General features: G+C 33.6%; 1 protein-coding gene and 1 long non-coding RNA gene across 2 annotated transcripts; both read left to right on the top strand.

Annotated features, from left to right (window-relative positions):
- The first annotated feature begins 6,399 nt into the window (after positions 1-6,399).
- Positions 6,400-7,539, top strand: LOC148869346 (early nodulin-93-like). Its single transcript, XM_088971395.1, has 4 exons — positions 6,400-6,859; positions 6,983-7,044; positions 7,121-7,196; positions 7,299-7,539. The coding sequence occupies exons 1-4, from the start codon at positions 6,769-6,771 to the stop codon at positions 7,379-7,381; spliced, it is 312 nt and encodes a 103-aa protein (XP_088827521.1). The 5' UTR covers positions 6,400-6,768; the 3' UTR covers positions 7,382-7,539.
- Positions 7,540-8,452: 913 nt separating this feature from the next.
- Positions 8,453-9,498, top strand: LOC148869347 (uncharacterized). Its single transcript, XR_016108362.1, has 2 exons — positions 8,453-8,798; positions 8,912-9,498. It is a non-coding gene; the product is annotated as an uncharacterized LOC148869347 (long non-coding RNA).
- Positions 9,499-19,621: the final 10,123 nt, after the last annotated feature.

The raw sequence follows: 19,621 nt of genomic DNA on the forward strand, positions 1-19,621 counted from the left end.
TAAAACATTAATTATTTATTGAATATAACTATTCATAAAATCATAATTTATACTATTATTACATAATTTCATTATTAATTCTGTAATATATTAAATTATTATTAGTTTCAATATTATATTATAATTGCTGTTCTACTTTGAAGAAATGTTTAAAATTTATTACATAATTTTGTTATTTTAACTATTTAAAATCTAGTTATGATAATTATTTAGTTATTTAAATATTTAAATAATCTATAAAATAGTAACATTTTTATTATTGGAATTTTATTTATTTAAAACTATTACATATTATTAAATATTTGAAAAACATTTAAATTGGTAATCTGGAAAAACATAATTTAAATTGTTAGTACATAATTTTATGATATATTTTACAAAAATATAAAATTATTTTTTGTGTATTTAATAAATATTTTAAAGTTATTATATAATTTTGTTAGAATATTTAAATAATTCTTAAATTTTTTAATCCAAATTTTCTTTAGATAGATATAGATAAAAAGTAGGGAAAAAGATAAATAGGAATTATAGATAATTTAGGAGAGAAACTCTCTATTAAATTAGAGATAATTTTGGAGATAAAAAGGAATTAGAGATGATTTTGAAGAAAGTGGGGGATAGTGGGAGAGATAGTTTCGGAGAAATTTTAGGAGTAGAGATTATTAAGATTATTAGGAAAGTGCATCTCATTTGTTGTTTTGAAAATGACATGGAATAAAAAAATAAAAATTCAAGAAAAAAGAGAAAAAATCTTGACCGTTTGTTTTAATATATATAGATAGATAGATAAATAGATAGATCTGAACCATCTCACATTAATTTACTTAAAATTAAAAGAAGTTCCACCAGGATACATTTAATGATATTGGCTGAAATTTTAAATCTATATCTTAATCAATGACAACTTATTTTTTATCCATTCAGGTATAACAAAATGTACTTTCACATTTATATACTTTAGGAAAAATTCTCAATTAGTACCCTATATTTTGGGCTTAGTGCCATTTGGTCTTCAAACTTTAAGATGCAACAATTCAATACCCGAACTTTCAAAATATGTCAATTCAGTACCTGCCACTAACCAGCCATTAAGTGGCATTTGAAAATACACAAATACCCTTCGAATGTCATTTAATTCTCTTTATCAATTGTCCAAACATTGACAAAAAATGAACAATTCCAAATTCTTGCATTTTCTATTCAACATTTTATGGCGAACCCAACTTTCTTGAATAGAAGAACCAATGATTTGGGACTGTTTATTTTTTATCAACTTTTGGATGGTTGATAAAGAGAGTTAGATAACACCTGAAGGACATTTGTGTTTTTTCAAATGCCATTTAACCGTTAGTTAAAGGACTAATTAATGGCAGGTACCGCTGGATTGACACATTTTAAAAGTTTGAATACTGAATTATTGCATTTTAAAATTCAGAAACCAAAATAACAGTGCCAAAAATACAGAGTACCAATGGAGAATTTTCACTATACTTTAACATTTATTACTAATTTGTGAAACAAACGGTAGGGTATCATTGATCACGGTTTTTTCTGTATCATAGATTTTTGACTTTGTCCTAACAAAATATGGTATGAAGGAATCAACTCCATCTTTTAATTTTTAGGGAATCATTTTTTTCTCAGATAAGAATACCTCAACTGGTGGACAACAACTTAAATATGGTGGTATTCAGTGTTTTACTCCGATTGGAGCAAAAACGGGGATGCTCTTTGGGTCCCGGTTTACGGGTTAACTGGGCGGTTTGCTGTCCAACCCACCGAAACCGTCATTTAACTGTGACCTAAGAAAGCCACCTGGCCTGTTTTTGGTTTTTACAGTCCGATGGTTCGATCCGGGCTGAGTCTTTTAAAACATTGATACTTTGATAGGTTCAATGTTACCATTGTTGAAGGATTCCCCAAATCACTATTTTCAAAACCGGATCAGACTGAACGGTCAGACCAGAAAAACTGGGAACTGGTTACCTAATTGATTTTGTTTTCCTCTAAAATCGCTTTTTCCTCTAAAACCGTTGATTTTGGTCAGTAAACCGTTGAACCGGCCAATTAATCGTTCAAATCATTCGAATAATTTTGACCATTTTTTAAAATTTTAATTTTTTTGTCAGAATGGACCAACCATTTGAATCGAATGATCAGACCATTTGAACCGATAATCAAACCCCTGACCGGCTCAATCATCGGTTCGTTTTTAAAAACCATGCCCCAAGCCTACCGAAAACTACAAATACATTTCACTTGCCTCTAAATCAGAACTAAAACCATCAAACTCCACTCCCCAAGCTGGAGTCCAAAGAACCGTACAGTTACAGGAGTCTTCTATAAGCGGGTCCCCTTTTAAGAAAGAGAGAGTTGGATTGTTGGGATTTGGGGGGTGATCATGAAGCATCTACCCAAGCTGGAGAACTTTTCCTTGAACCCAAGCTGGAGAATTTTTTCTTGAACCCATGCTGCATATTCAAGGCCCATCTGACACACCATGTAATCAACTAGTAGATGCTTCATGCGGAGGAGGGAGAACCACCCATTTTCGGATTTGTCTTGGCCCCACTCAATTACAACCTTCTTCATCTGGCCAGTTCGTAAAATGCTGGGCTTTAACTTTAACTGTACCGACCGTTCTGACCTGGTTTTCGGTTCTTCTACGTCTTTCCCGCTGTTTGCTCCTAAAAATACAAATAACAAAATACTTGGTGCAAGTTTCATTTGTACTAAGTATAAATACATGAAAATGGGTAAGGTTGAGTATAAATTTTTGTTTAATTGCATTTGATAATTTGTTTTTATATTTAACACCGATGAATTGACCTCCACTTTAAATGAGATAGAGTTGGGACAGTCAGGTAAGTAGGATGAGGCTTATCTATCTACGAGTAGACCTGTTTATAGGTCGGGATTTGTTCCAAATTTGAACGAGGCCTAGCCGAAAGCCTATATATGTTTGGAAGTGTAAATTCGAGCCTAAACCTCGCTCAGTGAACAGGTTTATCTAGGAGTAAGCAAGGATTAAGGTATTAATATTGACATAGGGTACATTAAAAAAAATTGTTAAATTGGTGATATGAGAATGATGAAGAATATTGATGTTTATGAGAATTAATTGAAAATAATTCAATTATCCAAAATACTTTAAAAATCAATTATTTTTAATTGTTATAAGGGATATTTTGGTAATTGTAAAACCATTTATTATATTGTTCAAATGCTCCCAATGTCCTAAGCTAACTTTATATAGGATATAGCTCTTGGAGGGGTATTATTGTTTTTTCTTCTCCCCCTATATAGTTATTTATAGGCTTATAACTATTAAATTGAGGGGGCGTTTTTGTAAAAACCCCTAAAAAATTAAAACTAGCTGTTTGAGGGGTCTTCCAAAGCTCCAACGACTAGCCTTGAGGGGGTGTTGTGGGCTCACAAATCGTACCAACATGCAAGCAACCCATTAACTTAAAACCCTTAGCCCAGCATAGCCTGTACAATCGTGCCATGCCTGACATGGCTCGCATGTCACCCTGACGTGGGCACCGAACTGGGAACCTATCACTAGTGAACACATCACATATAAGGTATGGATTCAGGATGGGCCCCATGTGTACAGAACACCGGTGTGTTCACTCGAAACATCCGGTTCCATATACCAACAGTTGAGATAATGCCTCTAGTTCATCCGGTTCCATATACTACAGATATCTTGCTTCAATTATTAAAATTAAAATAATATAAAAGTATCACCCTTTTGAATTGTGGAAGAAACAATTTCTTGCATATTACATATATTGACATGGTTCAAGAAAACGACCTGTAAAGAGAGTCATTCTGGCCATTGATTTTTGGGTTAATGACTTGATTGTTTGGTTCGAATGGATGATTTGTTTTGATAATAAAAATTAAAAATAAAATAATTAAAAATAAAAAGACCAAAAATCATTAAATAAATTAATGGTTTGATTACCCAGGCCAATGAATCATTGACGGATTCAACAGTTTTGATCAAGGATTAAGTTTGGAGTAAAATGAAACCGGTTATTTAGATAGTTTTTTCCTAGGCCAAACAGTCCAATCATCTGGATCAATGGCGATTCGAAAACTATATATATTGGTATTTTAAACCTTAGATAGACTAGAATATTAGCCCTAATAATCACAATTGAAATTTTGAAAAGATCACCGATGGGACTTTGAATGGGTAAATACCATATAGGACATGCTGCTGGTCTTGGACTATCACCTTCATCGAATGATTCTCTGAAGTCATACCGTGGACAGAAGAGTTTAATCGTGTCTACAAACAATCTTCAGTCAAAAAATTTTGAATTAAGAAATCGGCCCAGAGTCAAAAGTTCATCAAAATCAGCAAACTTGATTTGGATTTCCATTATCTTGAAGCCCCTGTAGTGCTTTATGAGTTCAAAGGATCCTGAAGCGATCTTGGGATGGATGTAGACTCAAAATCGACATTATTCAACTCTTGTATACTTTTTTTATTTATTCTAAACATTATTCAAATCTCCATGATTAGGAGGATTGTCCCCATCACCCAAATAATTCATTTCATCTGTTTTCACTGATATGACTGATTTCTTTAGTGTGGTTGCTCCAACCTCCGAGTCTGGGGCCGCAAACAGTTTATTCAATCTATTACAAAATTGATCTATGGATCTACCAAAACCATGAGCAGAGCAGCAACTAGGAGAGAGAAAGAGAGTGTGCGTGACTCCAATTCCTTAAATCATTCTTATTCAATAACAACAAAAATGAATATATGAAAGGATTTGAATGGCACCACTTGTATATTGTTTTTATGTTTTTGCTACGGAAACAAACTACTCTCCATTATGGGAGGTTCATCAAACAAGCCTGAATCTTTTATGAAACATTTTACTTCCTGCGTTATCCTTGAACAACATGGTCAAGAGGGATCTATTTACATGACAAAACTGGAATCACAATTTGTTGCAGTTCGTCAATTTACCACTGTGAATCTATCAACTGTAAATGATTCCTATCAGAGATGCAAGTTGGGTATCCAATTTGATGAATTTATGTCGCATCTCGCATTGAATCAGGCCTTTTAAGTTTTAACAAATGTCCAATCCAAGTTAATCAGGTTGCACCCCCTAAGCATAACATCATTATCATTATCAGTAATAGATTGATTAGTGTTTTGAAAATCGATCCAAAATAAAACTGCTTTGATCATCAGTTTTTTGGTCAGTGGTTTGATCTCTTGGTCCAAATTAATGGATCAGTGTATGATGCTTTAACAAATTAAAATAAAATTGACAAAAAAAAAAAACTGATATCCAAATTGGACAGATTAACAGTTCAATCACCTGAATCAGCTGTTTACTAACTAATTCAACGGGTTTAGGAAAAATAATGATTCAGGATTGAAATTGAACCAATACCCTGGCCAATTTCTGGACCAAACGGTTTCACCATCCACCAATACAATCGGTCGGTTTTGTCTTTAGTGCTCCTTCTCCAGGGAGAGCAAAGTTCTGGATTTAAATTCTGTTTCACCTTAATTTGATTTTGTAGTAACAAAATGGCTATCCTCTGCTTTGGCAAAATCCGGTGATTCAGAGAATTGAAAACCTAATCAAAATGGAAAATAATTAAAACCCAATAACTCATGACGAACCTGTTGCATTTATCAAAAAGAAAAAAGAAAAGAAAAGAAAAGATGATCAAACCTTTATCTAAAGCCTATTCTCAGCATGGTTTTTAAAAACGAACTGGTGATTGAATTGGTCAGGATCCGTTAACGGTTTGAATGGTCTGATCGTTTGATCCGAACAGCCAATCTGTTTTGACAAAAAAATAAAAAATAAAAAATAGTCAAAATCGTTCGAACAGTTTGACTGATTAACCGGTCGATTCAGTGATTTACTGATCAAAATTAACAGTTTTGGAAGAAAACGGAATCGGTCAGATTCCTGGTTTTTCCAATCCGGTCCGGTTTTAAAAACCATGATTCTTAGTAGTTTGGCCGTAAAAACTTGCTCTTTATATCCCTACTGATTAAACAAAATTACTGAATTAACTCTATTATATTTTGCTTGTCAGACAAAAAAAAAAATCCAAAACTTAGTAATCGGGCAAACCAATTTTAAAGCAATCCAAAAGTGGGACCAGACGGACTTTTTGAAAAGCTTCCCACTATTAATACACAGTACTAACTTGTTCACTGATTGGATTATTTAATTCAACTTCAACAAGTTGGGATACATGGATAGTGGGATTGGATTAACGCTGCATTATCCACTAATTTCAGAAAATTAATCTCTGATTGATCCTCCCATCATTGTCACCAATTGACATCTTTTGTCTCTCGACATTACTTTATAGTTTATGCTACAGATATCGAGGAAATGGGAGGATAAATATGGTAATATCATTCCAGAACCGCCCTTGGTTTTACAGGGCCCCCTCCCCTAGTCTGAGAAAACCAAGCGACCATTAATGGGGGACATCGTTGGGATCAGCTCCGAGGACGTCTGCCCCACACCCACAAAAGTAAACGAAGGAAAAACAGGAGAATCCGATCTTGGTTTGGAACCATACATCAAAAACCACCCAACCCTGCTAGACCCACCATTCTCTCCCCTTCTCTGATCTCACACTATAAGTAACGAGCCTCAACTCCCAACTTCATTCAGTGTCTTGAGCCTTGAAGTATAACTTTCAATAAGTCTTCTCTCCCTCATCAATTCTTTTCCTTCATCATCTCAGTTGTCAAGAATGGCAAGGAATGTAGTTCAGTCCACCATTGACAGAAATGGATTGGCTTCACTGGACCAGAAACTCGCCTTAGCAAAGCGATGTGGTCATGGTATTTATTCTCTTCTCCTTTGTTTGCTCTTCAGCTCTACCCGAAGCTATATGCTCATCTTGTTATGGGTATATATAAATATAGATCAGCGCGTGATTTGGTTTCTTGTTCTGTAAACAACAGAGGGAGTCGTCGCTGGGGCCAAAGCGGCTGTCGTCGCTGCCGTTGCTTCTGCAGTTCCTACCGTAAGTCTAGCTTTCCCATCACTTTCCATTAATTACATAAGATGACAGAGAATTTGATATTCGGCTTGACATGCAGCTTGCTAGTGTGAGGATGCTGCCATGGGCTAAAGCAAACCTCAACCCAACTGCTCAGGCTCTCATCATCTCAACGGGTATGGCCTTATGATCATCTTGTTCTCAGCGGCTTCTTCTTCATCTCTGTCAATATTTGCTTCTGTGTTTGCTAATGAATTGATCTGTTGCTTGGTTGGCAGTGGCTGGTTCTGCATACTTTGTGGTAGCAGATAAGACTGTTCTGAAAACGGCGAGAAAGAATTCTTTCAAGGAATTGCAATAGCTTCTAACCACCGGTGCAGAATCCAGTCTCTGATGACTGATGTTCTTCTGCTTCTTCTTCCTTACCCACTTAATTTTTGCTTGTAATTTGGTTTGCAGTGTGTAAATGAGTATATCCAAAATTAATGCAATATAACAAATGGAAATATATGACAGAAATGTTACTCTACTTTGTCTCAATTTCCAATGGACAAGGTAATTGGTCTTACAGTCTACAAGAACTCCAGAACCGTTCCCAAATTTTATTTTAATTGTTTTTAATGATGATGATCGATTCAGTAAAATAAGGTCTAATAATTAAGAAGGTAATAATACGTTAATAATTTACATGGTTACTAAATACTTATAGAACATGTTCATGAAATCGGTTAATGGAAATCTTGGAGCTGCAGTGATCATTGTTCAACCCTGAACCAACTTGGGTTTAACTCAGGACAAACTATTATGAAAATTAAAGCTTATAAACTAACGATCTTGGCCCATTTATCCATGATCATTTTGGTATGAAATTGGTCTGATCGTATTTGTAGGGGAAACAGGAGAACCTCAAAAGCACTATTGAGAAGCTGAATTGAACTGGGTATTTGTGCTGTTTCTTCTGATCATCAAATTCAAATCCAAAATATGCAAATTAAAATTAAACACGTTGAAATGCTCCAGTTTCTCATTGAACCCTTTGACGATTTAATGTTTAATATTATTTTTATAACATTAAATTTTAATTTATGTTTGTTGATATACATATTTCCTAGTTTAAAACTAATAAATGAATTTAACAAATAAAAATATGGCAATTGATCTTGTGAACTTGGTAGACTGGGCCCCAATCAACTTGTATTGATAAATGGTATTTGAAATCCAATGAAAATATCACAAGGTTTCAAGGCAAAAACTTAAAAACGAATTCGATGCAGTGGGACACATGTCCCAGTTAATTAATGTGCCTTGCCTTTGATTATGCTTACTAACGTGACGGCCCTACCAATGCTCTGAGGTATCGTATGTCATAACACAACCGCCGTTGGTTTTCTAAGGCCCACCGCCCGTAGTTTCAAAAAAGCTATTCTATGCAGCATTACAGTCTCAGCCAAATGGGGGCAGGTGCCGTCGACGATGAACCGGGCACAAGTACACATTTCCGGCAACAGTAACGGAAGTAAAACAACGGACTCCGACCTTTGATTGAAAAACATCAAACTCTAACGCCAACAACAAATCCGTTCAGTCCTCGAGAGAGAAATGGATCGCCTTCACTGAACCAGAAACTCGCCGTGGCAAAGCGATTTGGCCATGGCATATGCTCTCTTTTCTTCGCTTTTCAGTTCCTTTTTGATCAGCAATTTGGTTTCTTATTCTGTAACAACAGAGGGGTGTCGGCGCCGGGCCGAAAGCGGCTATCGTCTTCTGCAGTTCTTACTGTAAGTCTTGCTCTCCCCATCATCATCAGTTTGTTATTTGGAAGATGTGTTGAGAGTTTGATATTAGAAAGGTGATTATAGACATCACCAACTCTGTTCTGGGTGACATGCAGCTTGCTAGCGTGAGGATGTTGCCTTGGGCTAGCGATAACACCTCAATCCCCCCGCTCAAGCTCTCGTCAATCGGCTCTGTAGACTATAGGTTGGGTCTTTCGAACATTTAACGGTTTGGTAGGCTGTGGAACCAGTGATAAAGATTCCACGTACGCCAGACTTAAAATACATTGGGCCCACAATTATTCAACCTCTCAATGTGGAGAACGGATCTCCTCCTCCTTAAATTGCGCACGATCGCCTCACACCAATCTCACAGCAAGAAATATCTACCTTATTTAATATAAACCGCATCCTGTTCATGAATTTGGCATTAATCGACAGGCAGGATTCAGTGGACTGAACTATAAAATCCCCTTATATTTATTATTCATAGGAGATATTTCTAATACACATTAGGATGTGGTTATGAGGTTGGTGCGAGGAGCAGATCCCACATAGTATGTCTTTGTTGTACATTGGAAACATCTTTCATATTTGTATTTATTATTCATGGGGAGATATTTCTTGTACACGATGGAATGTGGCTGTAATTTCAGTGTGAGGTATGATCTGTGAGGAGCATATCCAAATTCTAAATTTTATCATTAGTGTAGAGTGTCTTATATCATAGGTTCCAGTCTGCCCTGCTGATCAAATCCAAATCACCCACCAACAAAACACATTCCAACATCATAAGACATTCATACATGACAAATCTCATATTTATGATGGCCCCAGTTTCATAGTGAGATGTGCAGTGCCAGATCAAATTGATAGGTTGTTGGAATGTATTTTGTTGGTAGGAGATACTAACAACCAACAGGCAAAGTCCAGCTGATCCGAATTTATTTGTTTCAAAATGGGCGACCTTTTAAATGGGTTTTCTGGATTCCATTCACAACAAATTGGTGAAAAAGAGCTTTTCTGAACTATTTCATATACATACATGCTCATTTTTTTGAAGTAGAGCATATTTCATTCCATAAAAAAAAAAAAAAAAAAAACTTGCATGAATATAAAGAGTTGGTAAACAAGAAAGCCCAGAAACAAATTCTTAGAACAAAATACAGATAATTACTAGTGGATAAAAGAGAAGATAAATGACTTCTGCAATTGACAAACGGTGAAAACAACCAACAGAATAAGCATCATTCTAGAGCATCTCCATCAACCAAAACTAAGGGAAAAGACAGGAGGGGCCCTCAAAGAGTCAAAGGAAAGAACAAAGTAGCACGATCGAGAAAACCGCAAAGAACAACAAATCCCCAAGTAACTGCACCTGTTACCAAAGGCAACTGCCACCAAGAAACCGCAACCGCTACCAAGAACTGCAACCGGTAGTGGAAAATAGTCGGGAAACAGTCATGGACAGCAAATCAAAGCAGCGATTGTGGCCACCTTTCACACCAAATGCGTGAAGAGTTAGCCCCTTGTACCAAAATCCCTGAAATCTCTGCAGAATAAAAGCAAAGAAAAAAACAAAAGAAAGGAGAATAACGAGTGAGAGCGAAAAATGATGGGGGATGGGAGAAGGGTGAAGAATAGAAACAATGGAATGAAAGAATGAGGAGGGAAAGAGATGAACGAGGAGAGGGGAGAAGAAAACAAGAAAAAAACTAGAGAGAGAAAAAGGAGGAACAAATAAAAGGGAAAGGGGGGACTCCCCAAGGGTAGCCACCCTAGCGGACCGATGGCAGAAGATGAAAACAATGAAAAATGGATAAAGAAAAGAAAGTCAAGGAAACCTTGAGAGAGAGGCTCTCTCTGAACAGAGAGAGAAGAAACCATACATACACATATTTGTATACATGCAAACACATTCGTATATGCAAAATATACAAATTTCTTAAGCTTTAAATTAATGATACTAAATTGGGTCCACAATTTAAAGCCCATTTGGTCCCATTTAACAAATCCAAGTCTGGTCCCAAACCCAATTATGTCAATTTTCAGTTTGGGCTTGGCATGGGTTGCGAAGATCGGGCTTCACCTTGGGCCCAATCCGGCATCAGGCCTTAGGCCCAATATTTAGGGTTGGCTGTTGGTTGACCTTAAACCCAGCTCAGCTTGCCCGTCTTGCACCCCTACTTCTGTAATCTCTTAAACATTTATCCAGTTATCCCAATGAACACTGAAAGAAGCACTTTCAAACACGGGCATCTCAGACCATATCGGTAAAATATGGTCTCAAAATTTCTTATATCAAAACAACCCATTTTATTACGGTTTTATTTGATTTATAAAATTCAAGAAATCGAACCAAATCATTTTATAAGTCTAGACCAAACCAAACCGAACTGCAAATTATGGTTTAGTTCAATTCGATTTTACGGTTTGAACATTATAATAAACACCCCTATTACTGACAGATGGATTTTCATGGATCTTGCCATCTTGACCCATTTTCCTATTCTTAGAGATTTGAGACCCACTTTTGGGTCCAATTCTACTGTTTTTCCGTACACAACTTTAAGTAGAGCACTAAATATTTTGGTTAAAGAGTGATTTTTATTTTCATGAATTTTAGCATTTTTAATAACTTCCCCTAACCCTTTTTTCCTAAAGTATTGGTTGCGGGATTTGATTCTGCATCAATGCTAAAAGTTTGGAATAAACCGGTTAACACACCAACAAGCCAGCCCTCTGTTGGTTTAAATTTCAGCATTTAGAGTGCCAAACAATTTCACTATGTTGGGAACTCCATGAAAATAGAAAAATTATATCTGGCAAGTTAAACTTCAAAACTATTTTCAGGGTTTTCTGTCAACATCCAGATCTCATCCCAACAGGAATCCTATCCACACTCACCCACAGGAGGTGTGAGGACCTTTATGAGGAGCAGATGCAACTCCTCTCCATAAATAATAACATGCAAATACATGAAATATTTCCAATGTACAGTTACCCACAAGAATATACCCACACCTATCCATGGAGGTGTGAGAAACGCTTTACGACGAGCATATCCAGATTCTTCTCCATAAATGGATAAATATTTAAGATATTTCCAATGTACAACTATAGCATCCCGTAAATAGGTGTGGGTAGTATTCTTGTGGGTAAAAGATTAGAACAGCTAGCAGGTTTTTTCCAGAAAGTATGTATTATTTTTTTGCTTTATTTATCTATTAGATGGGAAGAAAGATTTAATAAAGTCCTGAAACCATGATGTTCTTTGAAAATCTAATCTAATTAATACATATAACAACATACAGACTAACATATATGCTTAAACAAAGCCCTCATGCAGGAGGGCTTCTGCCTTTGAACACCTGCTTGGTGTTAAGAGTAATGAATTTCTATGAGAGAAACATTCAGTTAAAAGCACTGATCAATTCAATTAAATTGGATTAAAGTATAGAGAGAAAAGAAAATCTTACCTTTTTTAGTTTAGACCATGAAATATATGTGTAAAATGTAAAAAAAAAAAAAAAAAGTGAATTTCACAAAACTTGGTTTTTGAAAATGTGATCAGCTTTTTAAATCTTTATTTACAAACTGCACCGCACTCATGGTTTAAAATGTCCCTAATTTCTCTAATATTTTCATGATATATTTCCATTTCCATAGTTAGCAATATAAAATTTTATTGGAATCCACATTTCCCCAATGAACATAATTAGCACTATGTGGAATAGTTTCCACAATATATTTTCATTTTCACTTCCATGGGTAGACATGGAATTTTATTGGGATCAACATATTCTCCAATGAACATTACCAGTACTTTGTAGAGTTCAAGAGTATTATAACATAAGGTGGTGACAATATTTCAGATATGTGAAGTAACAATATTATTTTACACCTAACTTACATGATAACCACCTTTAGCTAGCTCAATATTCATTTCAAACATGAAGTTAAATATTAATTTTTGTTTGTGTAATAGATTATGTGGTTGATCTATTACAATCATTTACATTTTCTATGAGTCTAAATTTTGCTTTAACACATTCTATTATGAAACTCTGAATCTTAATGTTTATAGAGCAACTTCAGAATGTATTCTTTTGTCCATAACCCGAGTTTCATAGCTTTATTTAATGATATAGAATAAGATAGTGATTTAAAAAGGTGTGCCTAAGATTCTTTTATCATTTCATAAAATAGATTTTATGTTTTGCATATTTTACATTGTTTCCACCATGTTTATGATTTTTACAATATTTTAATACAATATTTCCGACATGTTTCTTATATTTGGATGTCCGACATTTCCATCAATATCGACATTTTAAACCATAATTGCACCCCTTCTTAATCTTTCATAACATGTTCGAATAAAAAAATGGTGTTTTTTATATTTTATATTTTCTTTCCTCTATGTATCAAGTATCAACTATTAAGAACTCTATTAAAAAGCAAAAACTTTAAGGGAAGCATATTTCCTGCCAAAACTGTTTCTAGCTAAGTCTGCTAATGGTGTCCAATTGTGAAAATTAGAATTTAAATTGAATTCCATTAAAGGGTGATCCAAATTTAATCCGTTTATAATTGAATCAAATATAGATCAATCTCTCTTTACCAAAAAAAGATATGGATTGAGCAACAGAAGAAACTTATAAATCCAAGTCTTTTGGATTTTTAAGTACTATGTCTTTCCGGAAGTATATTCAATCCATTTTGCTCATAAAATATAATATGAGTCATCTTTATTAGTTCATTTTATTAATAATATATAATATTTTGATGATTTTTACTTGAATTTATTTTTACAATCTCAGCATTTGAGTTTTATTATACCAGGAAAACTTGTAACCAATGAACCACTATCATGAAAGTGGTAATAAATTAGGCGGCATTTTAAAATTCACAGAGGGTTTGATTGATCAAAACCCTTCCAAAAATTTCCACTACTACTACTAGTGTAAGAGTATGTTATTGCAGAGCTTAAACATTTGGGGAAGAGATACCCATTTGGTTGGGCTAAATCTTGACTTAGAAATTTATGAGTCTAATGTGAGCTTAGGCTAAGCTAAAGTATTGGGCCAATGCTTGGGCTAAAACTTTGCAGGGCCAGGCCCAAATCATGTCTAAACCCAAAACTTAGGACCAATCCTATAATTTTTAGGCCAAGCTGGGCCCTTTCATCTACATCTCTTTAACGTTTCAATCAAATTTCATGTTACAAAATAAAACTAATATGTCAAGGCATTCTCTCTCTTTTCATTCTTTCTCTCTCTCCAAGAATTCAACCACTCCCTCTCATCCCTCTCCACCCTCTTTTCCTCCCCCCAACGGCTCCAATTGTATATACTTGATAAAATGTCTTAGTGCATATCATATGTTAAGTTATTTAATTTCGCTTAAATGTATTTTTATGATTTATTAATTACTTTATAATTATTAATTATAATTGTAAAATCATTTGTTTATAAAATTGAGTAATTAATAAAATTTAAGTATTTAGTTAGATTAATTTACCATATTTATGGAGAGAGAAGAATTGGAGCCTGGAGGGTGGAGATTTTTTTTTTTTTTTCAGTTGTAGTCTACAGTTAAGACTCCATTAAATTTGAGTTTCAAAAGTAAATGGTGGTGTGACAATTTTCTATTGGTGGGACCCAGGGTCCAAACTCCGGTCCAGAGGTAGAGGATGAGAATACGATATCCGTGAGGAACTCGCATCCTATGGACCCTTCGCCTTCGGTCCACCTATTACATGAGTGTTAACGGAAGTTTGACTTTAAAACTAATTTAATCTTCCATAAACTCTTTTGTATTAGGTTTCATCCTTTACTCTGCAAGCGAGAGAACCTTTTCCTAGCAATCGCACTACATTTATCTTCTAATTTCCTTGTAATCAATTTTGTACTGCCATCAATACCTGAAAAAACCCCGTAGTTGAGAGAAGAAAGGAAATTTACAGAAAATGACAGGAAAAAAATGGGAAACAGAACGTCGTCTGATCCCGTTCTGGCTGCTTCTCTATTTACAAGACTCATCACCCATTCAGACGGTGAATGGGTGATATAGACACACCACATATATAAGAATGACAAAAATTATAGAGGTTTCTTTTTTCTTTTTTTTTTTTTTTTTCCGAATGCTAATGCAACTTATCGATGCAGATCATCTCCTATAACTGGAATTTCAAGAAGGTAGCATATCATTGTTTAAGGGTCTCTGAAGCCTGATATCTAAAATTGCAATAATTACATTAAAAGGTATATTGGTATTGGTGAAATTTTCCTTGGTTTGAATTCTGATAGAAGATTATGTTATTCTGCATTTTGAAAATTATCAAATATCCATTTTGACCACATATATGAGAGTGTTTGTTTGTCTTTTTGGGAGGATTATTTGGAAAATAAAAAGTTGTATGATTGCACTTTAGGATCTGTTTGCTTGCGATACATGCACCCCGCTTCACGTTTGCAAGCATTTGTTTGAAACGTAAAAAAGTAATGATTATCAGAGTAAAAATGCATTTTCTGACACTTTTGTACTCTAAAAAGAGAGCATTAATGTACTTATTTTTTTGGATACAATTTTGTGTTCATTTGACAATTAACTTTTTGACCAAAGTTGAGTTATTGAAGCATAAGATAGTTGGAGCATTTAATGATAGGTCCACATCTTTGCACCGATTTCAAACAAACAGGATGAATGCAGAAACGGTTTAAAATGTGAACTGTGTTTGCATTCATGAACAAAAAAATGGGTAAATATATAGTCTACATATTTGCGTTTGCATCGCAACCAAACGTAGCCTTAGGCTCAGTTTGGAAAGATTGCAAATACAGATTTGTAGAGCATAAAACCTTGTATTTTGTATTGTTTTGTATGTATTTGCATAGTACATATTTATATTTGTACTCCTACCAAACTGAGCCTAATTGTTTTGTTTGTATTTGCACACTACACATTTGTATTTGTACTAAATACAAATTTGTAGAGCACAAAACCTTGTATTTTGTATTGTTTTGTATGTATTTGCACACTACATATTTGTATTTGTAGTATACAAAACAATATAAAATACATGGTTTTGCTCTCTACAAATTTGTGTTTGTATTCTTTCTATACCGAGCCTAAAGAGATAAGAGATAAGGAGGAAACAAACAACCATTTTTTTCTTAAAGTTAAAAAGATTTCTCTTAAGAGATAAGAGTTAAGAGAAAACGAACAGGCCCTAAGATTAACAATCAGGCTCTTCTTCGCTCTCCTCTGCTGCTGGCATTTGCAATCTCTCTCGAAGTCAAAGGTTTTCAGCCACATGAAGTAATAGTAACGCCATTTTTCATTTTCACCACTTTGTTGAATGTCAATTATTGTCGAGATTGAAAAGAGTAGGGTAACTCGTGTAGAATAATAGAGAAATAGTGGAAAAACCCCTTCTCAGAAAGATGAGAAAGACACCTAACACAAGGTTTAAAATATCGTAACGTATCGGTCGATATGTACCATTCTGGTAAGAACCTGATACACGGAACGTGTATAAATCATTTGTTTTGTTTCTTTTCGTAACGTATCGGGCCCATATTGGACTATTTTGAATATGTATCGGTCGGTATGAGCTCGAAACATACTGATACAAACCGAATCATTTTGGTTTCCCTTCTTCCATTAATTTGGTTAATTTATAATTAATACCAAATCTCTCGCACTAATGCCATTTGCTACTCCTATACTTATGTCTAACTTCTCCTTCATTAGTTAGTTGATTAGTCTTATACTTAAGACAATTTTAAATTCAAATTTGAATTTTAGCGCCTAATTCCAATTCTCTCATTAATTTGATTAATTAATGATCCTCTCTCTCTCATTAATTTTGTTTTGTTAGTATAAAAACTACAAATGTTAACAATAGCAAGACTTGAACCTTGGTCACTAGATTTTAAAACCCATAAATTATATTGGTTATTTGAAAATTGATGTATATACATTCACATTTTAGTTTTTTTTTTTTTTTTTTTTGCTTTTTTCACATTTGAGTTATTCCATCATTTTTTGGGTGGTTACTAATTATATTTTGATATGTCACATTTTATATAAACATTAAATTATGTTTTTTTTACATTTAAATTACTTATTTACAATCATATAAAACTTGTAAGTATTGTTACAAATATATTTTTTATAATTTATTTGAATTTCCTACCATATTTATGTGTATCTTGATTTTTCGTCTATATCCATGCGTTTCTAAAACGTATCCAATACATTTCTTAAAATTGGCTTTCCGATACACCTTGCGTTTTCGATACTTTGAACCTTGACCCACTAGCACGAAACCCATCAGCCCAAATTCAAATTCAAGAAAAAAATTCAAATAAGTGGACACTACTAATGTGTGGTGGGGAGTTCTGTTAACACATCTGAGAGATGATGGAGCTATTGAGAGAGATGGAGGACGATGATTGCTGGTTCAACGATTTAGTGGCAATGGTGGATGAATGGAGAGAGAGAGAGAGAGAGAGGTTGCCATCATTCTAGTGCTCTATTTGGAGTTTGGGTTTGCTTCTCACGGAGCACGCCTCAGATGTGCATCTAGAACATCTTTGTAATTATAAATTTTTATTCATGGGGAGATGTTCTAGAAGCACAACTAAAACGTGTTGTGAGGCACACTCTGTAAGAAGTAGATCCTATCTCTTCTATTTGCTGCTAAGGTAAATAGTGATAAAGAGAGAGTTCACATCTGCACCCCACAGAACCTTGTAATGGGAACATCTCCTGTATTTGTCATTGGGAGGTGTTCTCAATACACTGTTGAGATGTGCAGTGGGATGCAAATGTGAATTCATAGAGAGAAGAAAAGCAAAAGAGAGGGAGAAATGGAGGAATTGCTGCATCATTAAGTCCCATTAATTTTGAAATTTAAGAATTATAAGATGTGGCGAAATTGTATTGGGGGTACATGTAAAATGTGGGTGGGAGTGTCCATAGGATGTGAACTAAATAGTCATATTATTTAAATAGATGAATAATATTGTAAATAACTAATTTTAAATATTTTAGATATTAAAAAATAAATAACTAAATCAGATTTTAAATATTATTTAAAAACAAATAAAATAGATTAAGTAAAAAATTATGTAATAACCTTTAAAATTTTATCGAAAACACAAAAAATAATTATAATAGATTTAATAATATTTGATAATAAAAATATAAAATATAAATATTTTTAAATTTTTAAATATTATTGAAATAATAAAAAAAATAGATTAAATAATTTAGAGGTATTGAAGCTTTCAATTAACAAAAATAGGTAATAACTTTCAAAAAAAATTTTAACAGATATTAAAAATAGAATAATAATTGCAATTATTATTGTACTAATAATAAAAACATTATTTAACTTACATCAATTAATAATTCTAGAAAATAACTTTTAGAAAACTGACATTTATTAATAATAATTTTAAAATCTTAATCTATATTTATTGTATATTTATATATACTAAAATTTATACTTATTATATTTTTGTGATAAATATATATTCAATATTTATGTATAAATCAATCTATTTTTTTTTTTGTTATTTAATAGAAAAATTCCAATCTCTCCATATATACACCAAAGTAGAAACATGCCATGTCTTGGCCTTAGCTTTCTCCCTTACCCCAACTGGTAACTCTTCATTTTAGCCTTTCTTGCTCCCTCATAAAGCCACCTCATCACTCCCTTCTTCCTCTCTCATAATGAATTATTTAATTTATTTAATTAATTAATAGTATTAGCAATACATTATTTAATAGTATTTATTAATTAATTACATTATTTATTTAATTAAGTACCATAATTAATAAAAATATTATTAAATTTATGAATTACTAACTAATTATATCAAAATATCATTAGTTGATTAATAGTATTTTCATAAATATTATTTATTAATTAAACAATTAAATAAATATCATTAAAAAATACCATAATTCATTTTGGTATTTATCTATTTGTTTTAGGTATTTTGATAATTTTGGTAAGCTCGTGGGGTATTTTAGTCGATTCAGGTCTAAGGAGGCCAAAACAAAATCCTAATTTAATGGTGGGTATTTTGGGTTAAAAAAAGGAAGGGTGGAGATGGATTTAAGTATATATAGTGGTTTTGCATGTACGGGTTAATAAGATTGGCCAAAATGGAATCTTTTTATATAGAGGTTAAACAAGGGTATTTTTTTACTGAAATTTTACAAGATGAGATTTCTTGACTTTTGAATTGATTTGTGGGGTAAAATTGGCCTAAATAGGTTCGGATTAGGCAAATCTAAAGGGATAGTGATTCAATTAATTTATTAACTTTGAAATAGAATCTTGGTGTGATTGAGGGGAAATAAGGGAATTTTTTGTTGAAATTTGTCAAGGTGGTGCTTTTGAGCATTATGGGTTGATTGGTAGGGTTAGATTAGCCCAATTATGCCAAGATCGGGCATATTCGGAAAGGACTGGAATTAGTCAATGCGAAGCTTTGAAACGGAATATAGGTGTAACGAAGGGGCAAACAAAGGTATTTTGGGCTGAATTTTTGTGGGTAGGTTTTTAGGGCATCTACAATCTTATGGAAACATTTGATTAATTTTGAAAGGCCAAAATTACGGAAATTTGGGTCTAAGAGCATGTGAAATGGAATATTTGTTCAATGATGGGGCAAATGGGGGAATTTTAGGATGAAAATTTATGGGTATATGTTTTTGATTTGTACAGCATTCAATTGTATGGTTTAATTGATTCAAGGAAATTTGGGTTGTGGGTGCTTTAGGCTAATGAAAGGGTTCGA

The sequence above is a fragment of the Nelumbo lutea genome, chromosome 2, assembly GCF_056320005.1.
Source record: "Nelumbo lutea isolate HS-2025 chromosome 2, American lotus-T2T, whole genome shotgun sequence".
Taxonomy (NCBI): Eukaryota; Viridiplantae; Streptophyta; class Magnoliopsida; order Proteales; family Nelumbonaceae; genus Nelumbo; species Nelumbo lutea.